At 34.8% G+C, this 18905-nt stretch overlaps 1 protein-coding gene across 1 annotated transcript; it reads right to left on the bottom strand.

Annotated features, from left to right (window-relative positions):
* Positions 1-6518: 6518 nt before the first annotated feature.
* On the bottom strand, positions 6519-14700 carry LOC111387363 (alpha-glucosidase 2-like). The gene is made up of 17 exons (XM_023011920.1): positions 14443-14700; positions 14249-14317; positions 14028-14165; positions 13827-13944; positions 11176-11258; positions 10794-10889; positions 10545-10713; positions 10230-10372; positions 10074-10160; positions 9725-9910; positions 8984-9151; positions 7900-8020; positions 7730-7799; positions 7439-7526; positions 7202-7322; positions 6879-7072; positions 6519-6760 (listed from the first exon to the last, which is right to left on the bottom strand). Exons 1-17 carry the CDS (start codon positions 14683-14685, stop codon positions 6701-6703), a joined length of 2154 nt encoding a protein of 717 aa, XP_022867688.1. The 5' UTR covers positions 14686-14700; the 3' UTR covers positions 6519-6700.
* Between the last annotated feature and the right edge of the window lie 4205 nt (positions 14701-18905).

Here is an 18905-nt window from a genome sequence, read left to right as displayed (position 1 = left end):
ACTCAAATTGTAGCATAACTTGCACCATTTTTATGCTATGCACTTGACATTTGATTAAAGTTGCACGTCCTTTTTTAGCATCTATCATGTTGCAAAAATACCTTATGAGAAGGATACCTTGATTAAAGCATCTAGCACGTCTATGTATTTTCTTTCAATTTTTCTGACTGTAGTTTTCAAATTGATAAATAAGCCTTGTGTTATAAAGAAGGATATCAATCCAAAATGAAATGAGGATTTGACCGTTGTAGTTTGGCCGTTCTAATTGATGTACTTCATCTTCTTTTTATTAACTTAATTTTCTACATGAACGGTAATTTTAAGTTGTCTTCTTTTATACAAATAATTTTATTTTTTAAGAGAGAAGGATTTGTGATGACAAATTTATTACTCATTGTTATTGCAAAAATAAATTTTATGACTATTGTGTAATTTGTTTAATATATGTAAAATAATATATATAAATATAACAATATATATAGTAATTTTTTTTTTTAATTTTTAGAAAATAGGTAAAAAGGCAATGTGCAATGGATGTTGCTAAGACATTGACATAAACATGCAATGAACGTTGTTCAAAATTAATGGGAACGTTGTTAAAGCATTAACGGCAACGTGCCATGAACATTTTAAAAAACTAATGACCATGTTTTTTGAAAATCTTTTGCAGCTGACTTTGAATGTTGTTGTATATTTTTACTCTATGGCAACATTGAAGCCAACAACATATATTCGAATATTGCAAACGGCATTCAACAACATTTTTTTGTCCATTGCAAACGGTTATTTTTGTTGTTGAGTAAAAATTAATGGGAACGTTGTTAAAGCATTAACGGCAACGTGCCATGAACATTTTAAAAAACTAATGACCATGTTTTTTGAAAATCTTTTGCAGCTGACTTTGAATGTTGTTGTATATTTTTACTCTATGGCAACATTGAAGCCAACAACATATATTCGAATATTGCAAACGGCATTCAACAACATTTTTTTGTCCATTGCAAACGGTTATTTTTGTTGTTGAGTAGAATTAAACATATAATTTCATATAACCTTCCTATATTTTTATGAAAGATGTGAATAAGGTTTGCATTAAAACGCTAGAAATCTATTGAAATCATGCAAGGCATAACATTATATTTTTATTCCTTATCGAACTTCACAATAATTGTTATTACATACTATCTTTCTTATTGTTTCTCTTGAAGATAACAAAAGTCACATATGAATACCATGGTGATCGCGTGATTAAAAACCATTAATAATAGAACAATAATCCAAGATAAATGAATATCTAGCGTTAAAATATTGAAATTAATATCAAACTTCATAATAAAGGGTTCATCTATGTTTTAGCAATCGAAAATTTAGCCTAAAATTGCAAATCACAAGAAATCTTAATGGAATAATAAGATACTACTAGAAATTAAGATATATGAAGATAAAGAGGAGAAGTCATGAAGTCTTGAATCTCTTCAGTCTTTTTTGATCAATCTCTCACTGCTCATTCTTCTTCTTAAGCTAAAAACAAAAAAATAATCTTCAATATTGGATTAACTTCTTGTGTCTTGTGTCTTGATTTCTCCAAAAAGGGGAAAAAAATTGGTATTATACCCCTCTTGACTTCAAAAATTGTATGTTATATGATATGAGAGATGTTTTCAATTATTGACCGAAGTTTTGTATTTATGTGAGTCAAAATTAGGTCAAAATTCACGTCTAAAGTGGTTTCCAACTTTCCATAATAAAGTTTAATCAAGTAATGAAACCAGAATTCTGCTCGGAAACCTTCCATGCGATTGCACCATAGTTGTGGGTTGCGATCACAAAGTTTAGTGTAGTTGGGGTCTGTTTCTGCAATTTTTATGCTTGCGATCCATCGGCCCTTAACTTTCCCATTCGTGTGGCTTGTTCCCCGACTATGCTCTTGCTTAACCTAAGTCCTTTTTACTCTCCTTTTCATCCTTCAACTTCTAATTTCATCCAATTCGATCCATTTAATCTCAGTCTTCATTCTTTGCTCAAATCAACTATTGAACATTTGCAATTTAGTTCGTGAACTTTGGAATTTTACCTTCTTAAAGACACGTAGCACCTTTTCCCTTACATAAATACATCCCCTGAATTCGTTTCTCTTGATGCAAAGACAAAAAGATGGAGTTCACAAAACAAAACGACATTTTTTCAGCTAATTCAAATTTCGAATAAAACCATCTGCTCCTGCACACCCTTTCCTAAGAAATAGGCAGCGATGCAATTCTTTGTCCTTCTTAGATTATATTGGGCGAACACAATGAAAAATCATCTACCTCATTGACTTAAAGGCACAACATTCAACGATCAACTCATTTAAAAACCTCTTGACAAATCAACGATATCCATATAAATATGCTTTGCATGATTGCAGTGTTGTTTCCATCACTGCAGCTTTGATACTTTTATTTTCTACTATTTGTGAATGTTTGTGTGGTGAATATTATGCTCTTGTTTATCGCTTGAACTTCTATGTTGAATAGCTTTTTGGTTGATTGAGCAAAAAGAGTAAATCAACATAAGAATGTTAATCAATTGTTGGGTCGTAAAAACATGTGTTTGATCTTGACTTCCCATTTCTCTATGGTGTGATTTAGAATGAGCTGTTTGATTGATCATTTATTTTTTGAACTGGGTCACTGGCACAAATTTATACCTTTCCTTTTTTTTTTTTTTATGCGCATGTTGAAAAATTTGTGTAGTTAGCTATTTTGAGGAAAAATAAAAATAAAAAGAATAGATTTTGATTGATGGGTTTAAAATTTAACTTAATTATCAACTTCCAATAAAGGAAAGCTACTCATATTTCTATGGTGGTTTTTTTTTTTTTTTAATTGGAGGGTGACCTTTGATCGTATATACATTTAAATACAGTTAAATTTGTTTTTCTTCCCCCTCCCATTGATGAGATGCTTAATTGTTAGTTTTTTATTTTTTCTTGTAAAGTTGGTGGTATGTTTTTGTTTAAATTGGATTCAAGATTGAGAATATTGAGAGTATCTTTTTCTACTGTTGCAAAGAAGATGTTGATTTCGTACTTAGGTATATGTGATTCTTGTCAAGTGGCTGTGCATCCACTAATTTCTATGCCAGACATATATTCAGTTTTTGGAGTGAAATTTATGAGGTTGTATAACTGTCTGGAGGGTTGCCAATTGTGAAATCCAAGCTCTCAAACGAGAAGATGATGGTATCCGCGATCCAGCTTCTTTAGCCACTTCCATATATGAATCAAGTGGTGAAGTTTATGTATATACCTTTTCCTGGTCAATAAGTACACGCATGGAGTGAGATGTACGATGTTGATACATAGCAAACTAAGCTGCATCTTTTCGCCTAGAACCATTCATCAGTGACCAATAGAAGGCTACCGTTGTGGCTGATTTCTTAACAATGGAGGTTCAGTTCGAAGATCAACACTTCCAATTTATAGGTTGGAGTGAAACACGTTTGTTTTGGTGTTGAAATAGCATCCGTAGACAATATTTTGCGATTGTTGACTATCTGCCAACTGTTACATATTGGATTCATATAGGAGTTTCAATCTCAACCTATTCTTTTTGAATTTTTTCTTAAGTTTCTATTCTTACTTAAACAATAAATAAATAGCTGTAATGAGAAGGTAAATATAGTGAATACTGAATGTATGTATTTTTTTTAAAAATACATACATTTATTTTTAACATTAACTACTTAACGTGCAATGCACGTTCACCTTACCGGCACTTATTTAAAATTATGATGATATTGTTGTATGTATAACGGAATTCTCTATTTTACCTTCTAATCCGGAACACTATAACCTCCCCTCTCGAATAAATTCCATTCGGATTTTGCCTGATTATTTCTTTTACCCTCATCCAGTGAGGAAGAATTGAGTGTGACTAGAATATTTAGATTCCCTGTGCTTTAGTTATCTTTAGTTCTATTTGTTATGCTACTAATGCTCGATCAGCTATTGCTGAAGAAGTAACTCCACTAGTTTGTGCCATACTTACATCTCGATTCATCTCTCGACACAATCCCTTGAGAAACGTTCAATTTTAAGTTCATCTGTACTGACCATGAATTGAGCAAAATAAGACGACTCATCCATCTTCTGAATACACTCGCTATTGATGACTGAAGTCATCGAGTATTTTGTTACGTATGCAGAAAAAAGAGTACTTATTTTGACAGTGACCGACACTATCTTTGACGGTAAGCATAGACATCGTGCCATTCTGAGATTTGACTATATGCAGAGGTTCGTTCAATGGTACTAAGCCAATTTTTGGCTTGAATAGGGTCTGTTACACGTTCTCACTTTGCCTCAGTTCAATCTGGGTTGGGCTTTGACATTGATTTATCCACTAAGTTATTTGCTCAACTAACTAGGGTCAACATTTCGATCATCATCTGAGGAATATTCTAATAATAATTAGGGTTTTTAACTATATGAACTAATTATTCAAGGATGTCTACCACTTCTACAATAGGCATGCCAAATTATAAAACGTATGCCAATCTTCAAATTAACATCACTTCACCCAGCCATTTTTATAAAAATTAAGTTAGTGTACTGCTTCCTCATTCTCATTAGTGTACTGCTTCCTCATTCTCAGCCGTCACAATCATATAAATTCGAGGCAGTTTCAACTTACACCCTCATGTCACATATGGATGCCTACTTTGCCCGCTCTGTGATGTCGTGCGTACGTACCAGTGACTAAGGAGTTTAGTCTTGGCCTAAAAGGGTGGAGACTTAAGGAAGGAAGGTAGTAATCTATCTCCCATTGAATTTTAGCCCTTTCGGGGATTAAAGAGATATCGCCACGGGTAGGTGGGAGTAGTCATCTAAAAGAATGGAAAATTGGTTATTTTGAAGGAATTAGGACCATTAGGTAGCCATCTCCTTTCTTAGTGAATGGAGGCATCTTAGAACACAAAGGAAGTGAATGTCTATGGTAGAAGTATGCTAGGAAATAGAGTAAACTGTTGCAGGTAAAGTGCAGAATTAGCACTCTCGAATTCCAGGCTATGAATAAATTTACCACTGAACTAGGCTTCCATTTAGCATTGAAACACGAAGAGTAAGTAAGATTTCGACTGTCTATTTTAATGTATTTAACAATTTTTATTATCATTTATTATTAGTTATTATTATAAATTTTCATGAGTTTAGGGACCAATTATGCAATTTCAATTAACCTTAAATTTCGATTTTAATGTGTTGTCGATATTCTTTATAAATCAGCGACATCAATGAATTTTCAATATTCATGCACGAATAAACTAGTCTTGATTGTCACTTCCCCACATTTTACGTGAATCAACAAGTATTGATTTGTGTTCTTCGTTTGTTAACACTTGCGCTGCATCACTTTTCAATCAAACACATGGAAATGTGTGTGTGAGTAAGTTGAGTTTATAGACAGGCACATGAAAAATTAAATGCTGAAATGGTAAACATATTACCCTAGTAAACCCTCTAACTAATTATTAATTATTTTTAACATATACAAGGAGTATTATCCTTCCAAGTCTATATGGTAAAATGATATTATCCCCAGAAACATCGCAAAAAATACAATAAAGAATTTGAGGCAAAGATAATATAGGAGTCTTTCAAAAGATGAAAAAATGTTGGTGTTACCTGAAGGAAGGTGCTCCATGGAAATAATTCTACCTCCTATACTTTTGCCGAATTCTCAATACTTGCATCTTGAGTTTGACGGGGGGTGTTAGATAAATTGTTAGATGAATAATAGTAGTTTTGATAATAAATAATTAGTAGTTTTGATGTGTGGTTCAAATAATATTTGACTTTGACTGAGTTTATAAACAATTTATAAATTGGCCGTCAAATAAGGAATGACAAAAATACTCGTCAAACTTGATAATCACGGGGACCTACCTCGAATAGGGCGGGGATTACCCGATTAATCGGATTGGGTACGAGGCCGGGAATTTTGCCCTGAGGCGGGTACGGAGCGGGTTCGGGTAACGGTCCCCTCCCTTTTTAAAGTATTCAATAAATAGAAAACTCCACTAAATTTTATTAATTCTAAATGTAAATGGTAACTAAGCTAATCTAAGGAACGTGATAAACAATAAAAACCTTAATTTATCAAATATATTCTAATAATTTAACTTTTAAAAATAAATAAATTAATTAAAAAATTTAATAATTATACTATTATTTCACTTGAATGAATGGTGGCATTAAAATGAATTATCAAAAACTTTAAAAAAAAAAAAAAAAAAATTAAACATGGCAACCAACCCGCCCCTCCTTAAATGGGTAACGGGACAAGAAAATGTCCGATGGTGTAGGTCCCTAGTCAAACAGAGGTTTAAAAGGCAACCAACAACACTAATGACCTCAACTCAACGATACAAATAGAAGGAAGAGTTAACAATCAAGAAGAGTGGGAGTCCGCTCCACATCTCTTTTAATTTTTTATTCAAATTTCCTGCCTTTGATGGTAAATGGGGGGGGGGGGGGGGGGGGTTATACCCTTATTACAAACCAGAATTATTTCATATATAAAATTTATTGTACACACATGCAGTAATGGAAAACAAAATATGAAATCGGACATAATTATTGGACGCATTTTCTTGTCTTCCAAAGAATGGCTTCAGTTCAGACTTCAGACGGTCAACTTCCAGCTGAAACCAACCTTTATGCACTTTCTTCAAGCCGAATTTGCACAAACTCCCCATCAATACCCCATGCACAAAGCTATTTGACAAACCGAAAAATATTACAACAGTTAGATTCAACAGAAGGAAGATTTTACATTTTGGTGAAGCAAAATCTTGACTGAAAAATAATGGAATACTGTGAAATAAATGCATACCACAGAACCAGTGCAAATCAGTAATATCACGTTTAAGTGGCGCTTTGGTCTCCCCCAAGACCCTTCAGTTTCCGAAACTTTTATGGTTACCGTGGAAGACTGCTTTTCAGCAACATATTTTGTCAACAAGTATTTTCCATCAAGGTATTCATATCCATCCCCAGCATCTTCATAGAGAAAACCTTCAGCTTTATCTGTGATTAAAGAGTAAAAATTCAATTCATTCAATTAAACCAATTACATAAACAAAAATGTTATTTGTTTGCAACCTTCAGCAGAAGTAATGATATGTGCCAGCAAAATATATAAAACGGAAAAGTTACCATGTTCATCCAAAGCCACCAGCAGAGTTATGTCATCTTCACGTTTAGCTTCACCAACATTTTGATAAGGAGGAGCCAAAGGAATGATGGATCCTCCTTTTAGGTACAGGGTTGGCAAATCCTTGTACAACCAGAAGTAGGAAAAAGTTAAAAAGGCACAAATTATTGATAAAAATTATTGATAAAAGAAAATTCAAAATAAAATAAAAGGTCATATAATAGGTTATTTAGGAGTACCTGATGACAATCATTAGAATGAAAACTAATCCATATTCCTTTAGGCATCTTGTGCTGCAGTTGATTTGATGCAGTATCATCGCTGGTGCTGTGAAATCGAATACATTACAACAACGAAACTTAGAAGAATAATACTTCCGATTTTAGCACCTATAGATGAAATGAAAAATAAGTAGCAGAAAAATAAGAGGGAAATTTGAACTCGTAAAAGAGAGCATATTTGATAGCAATACATGTATTAATTCCATATATGGAATCAACCGTTGTCTTTAAGCTCAAAGAGATGAGAACCTGGCGTATACAAGAACTGGTCCCAACAAGAATGAATTATCTTGTTTTCTTAACTCCATATCTTTGGGATCTGCAAAAGAATCTTAACATTAATAACAAACAAATACAGGCGAATGCACTCTAATGCAAATGTCAGGAAGTCCAGTTAATAGACCATCATAGGAACTTACCAGCAAAAAAGGTTGGAGTTGCCACTGGGATACCCCGTGTATGTGCCAAGTAAAACAGATTATATATGTGAGGTAAAAGCCTATATTGCCTCTTCAATGCCAATCGACAAACTTCTTCACACTAAGAGAGATAAGAGACACGCACTTGAGGAAATGAAGAGTAAAGCAGTAATCTTAAAGTAAATGCATTGATAGCACTGTTACGACTAGTGAAATTTGGGTGTATGAATAGAAATTCAGTTGAAATAGCATAATATTATTTCTGTACCAGTACAAGAAGATAGCTTTGATTAAACATAGAGAATAGAAGTATAATGCAAAGATATAACGTTTCAGGTAAAACTAAATCACTGATTTACCACTTCAGGTGGCTTTTACGTACTTGGTATTACTAGGATTTGCGTTTGTGCTAAATTCCAGAGAACAAATAACAAACAAAGAAGTTTTGGTATTCAGTTTCTTCTCCCACTAAATTCCGTTATGCTCCTTTAAAATAGGAGAAACTATCTACATAGATTTTTCAACTTCAAACAATTAAACAATTCAGGGTAAAGATAAGATGGAACTCAGTAGTTGAAGGCCCTAAAATGACTGTATATCACCCACCATCATTTAATTTCGTAAGATACATTTTAAATAAGAGTCACGGCCTTGTAAAAGAATTTATGCTTTTAAAAAGGGTTCAACTAGCTATAACACCCTCTCTCACATCTGAAATTTTTTATTAAAAGACTTTTAGTAAATTTCGATAAAAGCTGGTGAAACGTTTGGCTGAAAAATTATGATCTCATGAAAGTGTAGTTAAAATTAATTATTGACTTTGATTTGAAATTTTAACATGATTTTAATCTCCACCAACCAGGGGCTAAATGAATTATGCCCTTACGTATTCTATATCATTGTAAAGAGGCCTATTGACAATGCTGACGCTATGCAAACAAAATGCACGAGTTTTGCATAGTTAATACACTGTATGTACCTTACAGCATGAGTCAGCTCATCCTAACTACGTGAAATTCTTGTAAAATTCATTTAACAAAAAACTCATGCATGAACTTCACTAATTTTTGGACAAAGGACCAACCTCTTCTCCGAAGGACCAAGGCTCATGACGACTGCTTAAATTATAAGAATGCCCACGACAAAAAGGAAGCATGGCACCCACACCCATCCACCTTCCAAACAGCTTTGGTGTTGCATTCCCAATAAATCCCCCAATATCTGGCCCCGAAAATGGCTGTCCACTAAGCCCCTGGACACAAGCTCATTAATGTGATCAACTATAGGGAGAGGAAAAAATTAAAAGTGGCAGCATTTTTTTAATCCAATGAAAAATTCAATAAGGTGAAAAATAAAATAGAAATATCATTATATCACAAGAAGAAAGGATAAGTACCGGAGTCACTTTTTATCTCCCTCTTCCCTTATAGTAATTCTTGAATGAAAGCATATATTTTACAAGAATAGATACTTAACACATGCACATAAATTCATTCTCACACGTGCATGCACACACAAGAGAATAAGCATATGCTTTCAAGTCCCTTATGAGGCTTCTCATTTGCAGAAACATGCTTCCAAATCCCTCGCGGGCTTCAAGCATAAAAAATTGACTTCGATAAATAACAAAAGCGACAAATCTAACATATTGTGCCCATGAGGGATATCCTCCAATAATTTGGTCTCTTGCGCTGATTGACAACACAAAGTATTTCTCAATAAGGGAAACAGTTTTGAGTCTGAAACAGTGGCACATTGAAAACACAAAACAATGTTGTCTCCTCTATGGTTTCCATAGACATATTTCGCATTATCTTCCACTTACCAGATTAAGAACCATAGGGATACTCATTTGAAGATGCTCCCAATTAGACCTATTATCTCCTGTCCATGTAGCAGCATACCTTTGGCTTCCCACAAACCCAGCTCGAGAAAGGACAAATGGACGTTTATTTTTATTAGCTAGTTTCATGCCTTCATATGTTGATCTTGCCATCAGCATTCCATAAACCTGAAATGAGCAACTTATATTACACATGATGTGAATGAAAATCATTGAAGTGGATTATTTTTCATCTTCTAGTACTACTCAAACTAAAAAGCTTCAGCTACTCGTGTCAATTTCATGAATAAAAGTTTAAGTACTTAAAGAAGAGTCCAGGGCGAAGCGGTACATTGTGATAGTGTGAATGGTTCTGTTCGCCTCCATATTCTGGATCTCCCCTATGAATATTGCTCTCAGGCATTGTATTATTTTCAGTCTGCAAGAAAATATGTTACACAAATCCAGAAATTAAAGAAACACACTTCTAACACTATTTGAACTTCACCTTCCAAACAGCCGGTTCGTTCATATCATTCCATAAACCATCCACACCATTAGTAACAAAGTCCTTGACAAGACTAGCCCACCATGAACGGGCTTCTGATGTTGTGAAGTCGGGAAATACACAATCTCCAGGCCACACCTTACCTAAAGATGGAAGCAGATAAAATTAATATTAACGGAGTAAATTTTAAACAAACAAAACATTTTTTGGCTGCAAGTTCACGCTTTTTTCCAGTTTTCATCTCCCCCTTTTTTTTTTTTTTCTTTTTTTTCCCCCCTGCAAGTTGGTGAGGAGGGATGAAGGCATTATAAGTACCTACAAACAGCTCCCCGGAAGAAGTTTGAGTCCATATCTTTCTTTTAGAACCAGTGTCGTAGACGAAATAGCCATCTTCACATTTGATCCCTGGGTCAAGCATCCAGTTTGCTTTGAAACCATTTTGATTAAGATAGCTTGCAAGAGACTTCGGATCCGAGAACCGGTACTAAGATAGATATAAACAGCAAAGTATGTTTTATAATTCAACTCTAGAACAAACCAACTTTTTAAGTAGATGGAACATGCCTTATCAAATGTGAAACATCGATAACCATCCATGTAATCTATATCCATCCATATGACATCACAAGGTATTTTTTTTTCACGAAATTTCCTTGCAATCTGCATTGGGCAAGTGAAAAACGAGTTTAATGTTAAATGTAAACATGCTTGAAGAAACTAGATGAAATTTAACAACAGTAATAAAAATATGAGCTTCCATAACAAAATTCCAAGTTCAAATTGTTCGTGTTACACAAGAAAATTCATAGCATTTAAAGAGGACCACAATTTTTAAGACTAAGAAAACTATCATATTCGAACACGGAAAGAGAAACTAAATGATGGAGAAAGATGTAGAAGAAGGTGTATGTGCAAATAAGAAATCTGAACACTATATATTGTTAACCTCGCGAACTTCTGGATCAGAATAATAGCTCCAACGAGATTGTTGATAGCCTAATGACCATTTGGGTGGCATAAAAACAGTACCTGGTAGCAAAATTCCTCAATCAAATAATAGCGCCAGGGAAGGTACATAGACAGAGCAAAACAATAATATTGTGTGACGAAATACAAATTTGAATCTAGGCCTGGGCGCGGTTTGGCTTGGGTCGGTTTCGACTCCAACCCAAAAACAAAACCAAAACCAAATTTGTCGGTTTGGACAAATTTCAAACCAAACCAACCCACTTTACCTCGTAAACCAAACCATTTGGGTTCGGTTTGGTTAATCGGTTTCGACTTTTAGTCCAAATTAAATTTTTTTGAAAGAAATTGTCCAAGTTTTAAGTGAACTTAATTACAAGAACTAAAATAACCAAATAATTTTATATTATAAGAACTATTGATTTACAAATAAAATTAGGTTAACAGAGACGGATCAGTAGAAAACTTAAAAATTTTATAGCTTTTTTATGTATTATGTAGTCTGACCGCCTTAATATGAAAATAATGCTAAGTGTAACATAATAAGCTTGTGAAAGAAAATTTTCAGCACTATTACTTACTGACAACATCATAGATCGGAAGGAATCGAAACATAGTTATGATATTAGAGTTTATCTTTTGATTTTTGTTTTTCTTAAATTTAAAAAAAAAAAAAAAGGTGAACACATAAGTGGGTTGGGCTGGTTCGGTTAACCAACGATTTGAGACTTCAAACCATGATTGAATCGACCCATCATGGTTTTGTTTAAAAGAAAGGGAAAATTACATAATTCCAGGTCTTTGAACATCACAATTCAAACATCAGTGACTAAGATTCATAATTCAAATATCAGGTATTGATATAATAATAAAATATTAAATATTGAAATTGAATTCCCAAACCCTAGTATTTTCATCCCTTTTGTTCTCTCGCCTCTCTCTCTCTCTCTCTCTCTCTCTCTCTCTCTCTCTCTAACTTTATTCCATCTAATTGCCAGTCACCGCCCCTCTCCGATGCAGTCGCTGCAGTGGCGGATCGGGTGTGGTAGTGGTGGAGGCCGCTTGTGGTGGTGGTCGGTGGAGGCTGTGGTTTCGGCTGGCAGCTTTGGGGTGTGGTAGTGTTGTTCGGTGAAGGCTGCTGTAGTTTTCAGCTTGCGGCGTCGGGGTGTGTTGGTGGTGGTCATCAGTGGAGGCTGCTGTAATTCTCAGCTGGTAGCGTTGGGGTGTAAGCACTGTGCTGCCAATTGCCAAAATGTCGATTGAAGGAGCAATCGGCGCTTCGTGCAACTCCAGCGTCGATGCCTCGCACGCGGATCTGTAGTTTTGCTGGTAAACACGTGGGTGGTGTGTTTGGGGGTTCGGGGATTTTTGTTATGTCATGGCTTGTGGGTGGTGTGTTTGGTGGTGGTTGTGGTGTGGTGCGGTGGTTGTTGTGTGGCTTGGTGATGGCGGCGAACGGGGATGGTGGTGAACTAGTGGATCTGGTGGTGACGACGTGGTGGAGTTGGTGGGGGTGTTGGGTTTGGGGTTTTCTGCTGGATGGTGGTTGTGGTGTTGTGCAGTGTGGTGATCTCCGTATTGTTGACGGTCACGATGTTGGTGGTGATGGTGTGGTTCAGACGGTGATAATGGTTTTTTTTGGTGTGCTGTGGTGGAATTGGATCAAGATCGGGTGTGGTGTTGCGTTGGTACAGTGCAATCGACGATTGGATGGTGGTGGTTTGTGACCAAGATTGGTGCTGGATGGGACCAATGGAAGGGGTGACCATAAAGTTTGGTCTAGGACCTTAAAATTTGACGATCTGTAACGATCTATGACTAAAACAATAATCTGTGACCTCAACGATTTGGTTTGTGACCTTAAAATTTGACGATTGGTGACTAAAATAATAATCTGTGACCTCAACGATTTCGTCTGTGACCTTAAAATTTGATAATCTGTGATTAAAAAAATCTGTGACTTATAAAATTTTCGATTTGTGACCTCGAAATAATCTGTGACCAATTACTTTAATGATATGTGACTGACTGATAAATCTGTAAAATCTGTGACCATTAATTGTTTAACTGTGACTTTAATATATTTATTTAATAAATAATTTTAATTAATTAAATACAAACCTGAATTTTGAATTTTCAAACTTCTTACCTGACTTTTGAAATGATGTAAAGAATACACCTTAAATATGAATTTTTCCCTAAAAGAAAATCAAACCAACTCAATTACATGGGTTTTTAAATTTTTTTGCCCAGGCCTAAATTTGATTGTGGATCATGTATCGATACATTAGACTTTTTGTATAGCTCAAATTATATGGAAAGTAAAAATGCAACAATATTTTATATTTTTACCTGCAACTCAACTTATGGGTCGTTGGAAGGGGAAGATTACAAGAAGAATAGAGCACTAGCAAAAGCGTAGTCTTGGTTTAAAATTATGTAACAGCACATAGAAGTCGGAATTTATGAATTTCAGTTACAAAGGAAGCAGAAAAGGCAACATTATGAATGCAAATATACCTCCAAGTGATCAGTAAGATTACGCTCTATGCAGTCCTAAATACCCCTAAGTAAAGACGTAAAAAATATTTAGAACGACCAGAAAATGAAAAGTGTGATGATCGTAATTACCAACAGCACGGGAGAAAGACATGAGAGCATCTGCTGGTGAACCAAACGGACCAAATGTGATCAAAGGATATGATATTGGAGCAATTATCTTTATATTTGATTCCTTACTCAAGTCAATCTGCTCAAGCAACAACCTGACTTTTAAAAAGCTATTTTCACTAATAATTAATCTCACAAAATAACCAATAAATTCACAGGTACCTTGCATCGTCTTGTAGTATCTGCAAGAACCCCTAATGCTTTTCCATCAGGGAGAACCGCTAGTACCCAAGGATGGGATTGATACAAGGAAGTTGTCTCCTCAGTATAGTCGTATGCATCAGTATTCCAAGTAGAAATCTGTTTATAATACAGGTAGAATGTACTTGAAGAACAGTATACAACTATACTTAGTGATGTAAAAGCTGGATCAAGTAGCTCACTATCTTTCCGGTTCGCTCCAGCTGCCCACTAACTTCGCCAGTTCCATAAAAAGAGGTGCCATACGGCAACTAAAACACAGAAAGTTTCGATCGAGTATATTAAGATATCTAACTTATAAAAACTATGGAATCACAATGTTTTAACAACATCCAACTATGTAAAATTCTGAAAGCGCGATGATAAATAATATTACCTCAATATTGACTCTTTGTTCTTCCTCAACACATTCAAATGTAGGAGTGTAGGTTGGGTGTAGATCACTGTTCGTAATCGGTGTGTCTCTGCATTTTGGATTTTTGAATGAAATGCTCGGTAATGCATTATTTCTATCATCCACTGAACAATCAAAACGAAAAACTCCTTTCTCAAGAATTGGAACAGGTATCATTTCACTCGATTGCACATTGGAGCTTGTGGTCCCTTCATTATTTGCCATCTTAGATACTACTAATGTTTCACCAATCAATCTCTTTGTCACCGTATATATATTACACAAGATGTTCCAAACTTGGGATGACAGCAACATATGTTCCATACTTGGGAGGATAGCAACATATGTTCCAAACTGGAGAAGAAAGCAAAGTATATTCCAATATTTTGCACGATAAATATTTAAGTTCTTGTGCTGTAAAATTTTAAATACTTGGGAGCATACAAATCTTTTTTGGACTATGGAAAAGTAAGCAATGATGTTGAACCCATAAAGATTGTATTGAAAGCCTAATTTAATCTAATCAATTATAACTCTAGTCTAGTTTAAAATATTAGAGTTCGTTTTTGAAATAACTAAAGAAAAAGACAATAAGTAAATGAAATCAACATAACTAATTAGAACGAGGATTCAAGTGATTGAAATTAACAAGGTTTCATATTTCACGACAATCTACTTACACAATGAGCTAATTATCCATTAATATCAATGCAAGCAATAATTGAAAATCAATCTAATGTCGGCTCATGCATTATCAGTTATGTCCAAGTTAAATAAAATCTAATGTTTGTCCTTTGCTTTGCTAGTAATTTTCTTGCATTTTCCTCATATCAATAAGAAACAAAGAATTGCAGGAAACTAATTAACACTCAGAACTTCAAGAGAGAATTAACTTTGGAATAAATTTTTTTGGGCCATCATATATTCTAGAATAATTTATGTATTTGAATCTAGTCAATGTCTTATAGCATTCTATTCATGTATTTGGATCTAGTCAGGTGTCTTACAGAGTAACAAAAAATAACTGCTCATCAACATAGCCTACACTAGATTTCACCAAGGATATCTAGACAACAACTATTACAGAAAAACCAGAGGTTTTCCTTTTGAGAGAATCCCCTAAAACTCTCACGTATCTCAAAAAATGAAGGGTCATAGCATATATATAATCATAATGCATCCAACGTCAAATGGTCACAGGGACACCACATGGCATTATCCAAGCCATCCAGTTTAAAACACGTTCAACAAAAAACAAGACTCTATCCAATTTAAAAGCAACCGGGTCACATTCTCAACAAATGGGCTTAGTTGGGCTGCATCATTGGGCCAAGATGTCGAGCACCAACTTAACAATCTCCACCTTGCTTCACATCTTGGGTTTTATTTGTGGATTGGAGGTTAACTATTCCTTTGATTTCATTTGAGCAATGAACCTGCAAAACACATTTAATTGGCAAAGACATTTAGGAGATTTAAACAATACCTAAATTTATGTAAAGGAGGTATTTTAGTTCCCATATCTGCAGGATTACACTTAGTAGAAATCTTTGCGATTTGAAGTAAAAAAAAGTGAAATATGACCATAACATATTCACAAATCAAATTCCAACCGCACAAGGATGTTCTAGATTTTTAGTCAGAGATTGAGATCAATTTTTGACCCAGTAAATGGCCGAATTGGAAAAATCCTATTTCTACCAAAATTGTATCCCTTCGTGTTAGCTTTCCAAATAAACTTGAATCACCTCAATTGGAAATCGGTAGAGAAAGTTATGGAAAAATATTGAAAGTTGTCTGGTGAAGAAAATGGTTATACTTTGAGCCGAATTTTCAGCTTCCTAAATTGATGCTACCACTTATGGAAATACATTTTCACATGTTTCTTTAAGCCAAAAACACTCCAAAATGTGGGGGAATGAACCGGGACACCATTTTTCTCATCTTTTGACCCAAGAAAATGCCATGGAAGGCTAGAGAATTCTTGGTTAAGCCACGAATGAACTCAATTGGTATCGGTGATTTTAATGTCATTTCATGCATGTAATTTGGTTTTTCATTGATAAACAATTCTAGGGTTTGGATTTCCTGTTTTATGAATGTATTTTGAAATTGATTTAATTGGTATTAAGTTTTTCATGGATCTAATCGTGTTCTTTCCATTGAAGAATTGAATTCCATTGAAGAATTGAAGTATTGATTGAATTTTGATTTCTATTATCCAATTGGTGTGATTCTCTACCATTATATGCTTGATGTATATAATTGCTTTTGAATCTTATTTCAAATGGATTAAAGTGGTTATGTGTCTTGCGAAATTTGGATTTTAGAATTAATATAGCATTATGGTGAAATTAAATTGGTGTCACTGTTTCATCTTCCAATTAAAGTAATAGGATAAAAGAACTTTAATTGAGTATTAGAATACGTGATTGGTATTGATTAATCTGAACCAATTGAGGGAATTCCAGTGCTTCATTATTTCGTATATCGATTCAGACTTCGTTATCTCAAACACTAATAGTTAAACTTCATTTCAAATTGATAAATTCTTTTACAAAATTTACAAAACCCTCAAACTAATGTATCATTTCAATAATTTTCCATCTCCCTGTGGAATCGACACCCCAAAGTCGTACTACAATCACCGCATTATACTTTGGGCATAATCAAATTTTGGCGCTTTTGTTGAGGAGAAGGTACAAATAATCAAAGGATCTTTTGAGCAAAAAGGTGACTTCGTTCCTCTTTTACATTTTTTAGCTATTTTAATTTTATTGGTTTTTATTCTGTTATTTCTCACAAAATTTAATATTTTTTGGTGTTTTATGAACAAAGATTGAGATTATCGAGGACGATTCATTGGAAGGCCACAACCAGTGTTTGGATCTCTTCCTAACCCTCACTTTGATACCGAATCTATTGGCACACACATCACACACAACATAATGACTGATAGTGAACACGACGAGGTACCAACTAGGACTTTGCATGATTATCTTCACCCCACACTTGCATCTACACCATCATGCATTATATTTCCACCTAATATGCCACATATGGACATTAAATCGGGAATGATCCAACTTTTTCCCACATTTCACGATCTTGAAAATGAAAACCCATACATGTATATTAGGGAATTTGAAGAGGTGGTTGTAACTTTTCACAATCAACTGGTACAATGAATGCAGTCAGGCTTAAATTTTTCTCGTGTTCTCTTAAAGAAAGAGCAAAGAGCTGGCTGTATTCATTGCGACCACGTTCGATTGGGACTTAGGTTGAAATGACCCAAGCTTTCTTTGGCTACTATCCCCATCATAAAATCACTGTCCTTAAGAAGCAAATCTCTTCATTTACCCAAAAGGATAGTGAAACTTTATACCAAGCCTGGAAAAGATATAAATAGTTGCAAGCCCTTTGTCCCCACCATGGTTATGGAGTTGGCGTGTGGTGAGTTATTTCTACGAGGGATTAACATCTAGAGAATGCCAGTTTGTTGAAATGATGTGTAATGGTGATTTCTTACAAAAATATCCAGATGAGACTATAGAGTACTTAGATGACTTAGCCGAGAAAACCCATACCTGGACTGGACATATTGTCACTAATAGCACCAATAGGTCATGATCCATCGAAAACACCACTAGCACAGGCAATTATCATCTTAGGGAGGAGGATGACCTTAGAGCCAAGGTAGATGCCTTCACTAAAGAACTCGAAATCTTACATGCTAGGGACTCAAAGCCTACATAGAATGCATCCCGTGTTGATCATCGAGCTCAAGAGTGAGCTATCTACGCTGAGATGAAGGGAATTTACGAGGAACACTGCAATGCCTTAGGCACATACCAAAACCCTTATTTTCGCTTTTCTGAAACATACAATCTAGGATGGCGAAATCACTCCAATCTTAACTGAAAATCTGAAGGCCAACCAAATAAAGTTCACACTGCACCTCCTTATTAGCCTACATCCTCTAGGAACTCTTTAGAAGACACCCTACATTTATAGAGGCACAGAGTAAGACTAACCAAAAGTTTGAGACTATGATCAACCAAATTGTTGAAGAAAACAAGGAAATAGAATCTCATATGTCCAAACTAACTAATACCTTAGTTGTAGGAGAGCGAGAAGAATTTTCTGCGTGAACTCAACCGAACCCTAGGGGACAACACATGGTACAAACTTCTGAGTCAGGAGAAAGCAATCTTAGAGAAGTAAATGACATAACCACTTGGTCTGATAAGTTCATAGAACCAATTCTCAAACCTAAGGAAAATGAAAAGGTGCCTAGTAATTCAAAAGAGAATATCCTGAGTGAGGAGGTAGTGGAAAATCTAGCACGAGTGTCTTTCCCTTTAGTTCTACCTCAAAATCTGTCAGGCAACATAGTGAAATCTTTGAGCATCTTAAACAAGTAAAAATCAATATGTCACTCTTGC

Source organism: Olea europaea, unplaced genomic scaffold (assembly GCF_002742605.1).
Source record: "Olea europaea var. sylvestris unplaced genomic scaffold, O_europaea_v1 scaffold399, whole genome shotgun sequence".
NCBI lineage: Eukaryota > Viridiplantae > Streptophyta > Magnoliopsida > Lamiales > Oleaceae > Olea > Olea europaea.
This window is presented reverse-complemented; position numbering and strand designations above follow the sequence as displayed.

Bases quoted from the DNA above. Each gene is read 5' to 3' on its own strand.
- LOC111387363 (XM_023011920.1), bottom strand. From the start codon at position 14,685: ATGGCAAATAATGAAGGGACCACAAGCTCCAATGTGCAATCGAGTGAA. The intron at 14,318-14,442 runs GTAATATTATTT...TCTGTGTTTTAG, and splicing joins AACAAAGAGTCAATATTGAG to TTGCCGTATGGCACCTCTTT. The intron at 7,800-7,899 runs GTAAGTTCCTAT...ATTCTTTTGCAG, and splicing joins AACTCCAACCTTTTTTGCTG to ATCCCAAAGATATGGAGTTA.